At 54.3% G+C, this 2,328-nt stretch overlaps 1 protein-coding gene across 1 annotated transcript; it reads left to right on the top strand.

Annotated features, from left to right (window-relative positions):
- Positions 1-6: 6 nt before the first annotated feature.
- LOC120748183 (olfactory receptor 14C36-like) lies at positions 7-1,808 on the top strand. The gene is made up of 2 exons (XM_040054268.2): positions 7-123; positions 909-1,808. Exon 2 carries the CDS (start codon positions 932-934, stop codon positions 1,793-1,795), a length of 864 nt encoding a protein of 287 aa, XP_039910202.1. The 5' UTR covers positions 7-123; positions 909-931; the 3' UTR covers positions 1,796-1,808.
- Positions 1,809-2,328: the final 520 nt, after the last annotated feature.

Raw genomic sequence — 2,328 nt, 5'->3', positions numbered from 1 at the left:
AAGTGACTGCGGGAGAATCACTCCCAGCCCTTGACACAGGAACCTCTGGCTGCAGGACACAAGGCAGCTGCAGCTCCTGCAGTGATCTCCTAAAGCTGAAACATCCCAATGCCTACAGACTCTGTGAGTACATTCTCTGATTATCTCTTGTGGAGAGCAGCCAGGGGTGCCCAGGGCTGTCCTGCAGAGCAGGGTCCTGCAGCCCAGGGCGCTGTGCTGGGCCAGGGACTCTGCTGCCTGCCAGGGACAGCTCTCAGCCAGCTCTGGGAGCTGCTCACAGTGCTGGGGGACAAGATCTGGGTGGAAGGAGACAGCTGGTAAAGCGTGGAAGGGTTCTCCTTGTGTGCTGACTGCTCCCAGCATGACATTTAACTGCAGAATATTTCCAGGTAGATTATACAAGGAGCACAGCAAGGCAGAGGCTGCATAAAAGAGAAAATCCTGCTTTTTAAATCTACTGCTCTGTGTTGCCTGGATGGAAAATTGCACATACATGTTCTTCTCTCAGTTCATATTGAGAAAAATCAAACAATTTTCTCTCAGATCTTAATAAACCAGGCAGTGAGAGAAATCAGCAGAGAGTCTCTTGCAGGCAGCATCAGTGTCACTTTTCCAGCCTCCTCAGGAGTGCTCTGACGTTGCCATCAGAGCCTGCAGAGCCAGAGCTGCCCCTGGGCAGTGCCTGAGCTGGGAGGGCTCTTCAGGGCAGAGCTGAGCCCCCAGGGCTGGGCTGGGCTCTGGCAGCACTGGCAGGGCCCAGCCCTGGGCACAGGGAAGCAGCTGCAGGCAGGGACAGCTCCAGGCAGCAGAGCCCTGGGCAGGCAGTGGGGGGAAAGTGCCACCAAGCTGTGCTGGGATATTGAACCTCCTCTCCAGACAAAACTATTCCATGATTACTTTTTTTACAGATCTCCATGTCCAGCAGGAGCAAATGTCCAACAGCAGCTCCATCAGCCACTTCCTCCTGCTGGCATTGGCAGACACGCGGCAGCTGCAGCTCCTGCACTTCTGCCTCTTCCTGGGCATCTCCCTGGCTGCCCTCCTGGGCAACGGCCTCATCATCAGCGCCGTAGCCTGCGGCCACCTCCTGCACACGCCCATGTTCTTCTTCCTGCTCAACCTGGCCCTCACCGACCTGGGCTCCATCCTCACCACTGTCCCCAAAGCTATGCACAATTCCCTCTGGGACACCAGGACCATCTCCTACAAAGGATGTGCTGCTCAGCTCTTTTTCTTTGTGTTCTTCATCTCAGCAGAGTATTTCCTCCTGACCATCATGTGCTATGACCGCTACGTGTCCATCTGCAAACCCCTGCACTACGGGACCCTCCTGGGCAGCAGAGCTTGTGCCCACATGGCAGCAGCTGCCTGGGCCAGTGCCTTTCTCCATGCTCTCATGCACACAGCCAATACATTTTCCCTGCCCCTGTGCTATGGCAATGCCCTGGGCCAATTCTTCTGTGAAATCCCACAGATCCTCAAGCTCTCCTGCTCAAAATCCCACCTCAGGGAAGTGGGACTTCTTGCTGTAAGTTTCTGTATAGGACTTGGCTGTTTTGTGTTCATTGTTTTCTCCTATGTGCAGATCTTCAGGGCTGTGCTGAGGATCCCCTCTGAGCAGGGCCGGCACAAAGCCTTTTCCACCTGCCTCCCTCACCTGGCTGTGGTCTCCTTGTTCCTCAGCACTGTCGTGTTTGCTCATCTGAAGCCCACCTCCCTCTCCTCCCCATCCCTGGATCTGGCCCTGTCAGTTCTGTACTCAGTGGTGCCTCCAGCCCTGAACCCACTCATCTAGAGCCTGAGGAACCAGGAGCTCAAGGCTGCAGTGTGCAGACTGATGACTAGATGGTTTCAGTAAAATTAAAGCGATTGCCAATTTCTGCAAATCACTGGTAATAAAAGTCATCTTTGATACTTCTTGTCGGTTTCATTTTGGAGGTTCTGTTTCTTTGTTTTATATTTTTTCATATTGTCCAAAAGGAAAAGTCACTGTTTGTGCCATTTCTCATTTTGTTTATCTCCACCTTCCCTGAGGCCACAGACTGAGTCAATGATGGGCTGCACTCTTGGTGGCTTTAAAGGAACTCAGGGACCTCCCAGCCAAGTTTTCTGCAGAGATCCCCCTTTTGTTCCCTTCTCTGGAGCTGCAGCAGCAATGTCTGTGTGCAGAGCTGGGGCACATCAGTGCTGGCACAGCAGCTGTGCCAGGAGCAGCAGCACTTGGTTTTGCCAGTGCTGCTCCCGTGGCCCTGCCCCGCTGCCCTCCTGGCCCTGGTGTTGCTGTAGGGCCTGAGTGCTCTCAGGGCCAGGCACAGTGCTGGGGGTGGC

This window comes from Hirundo rustica, unplaced genomic scaffold (assembly GCF_015227805.2).
Source record: "Hirundo rustica isolate bHirRus1 unplaced genomic scaffold, bHirRus1.pri.v3 scaffold_649_arrow_ctg1, whole genome shotgun sequence".
Taxonomy (NCBI): Eukaryota; Metazoa; Chordata; class Aves; order Passeriformes; family Hirundinidae; genus Hirundo; species Hirundo rustica.
The sequence above is the reverse complement of the archived record's forward strand: the minus strand, read 5'-3'. Positions and strand labels throughout refer to the sequence as shown.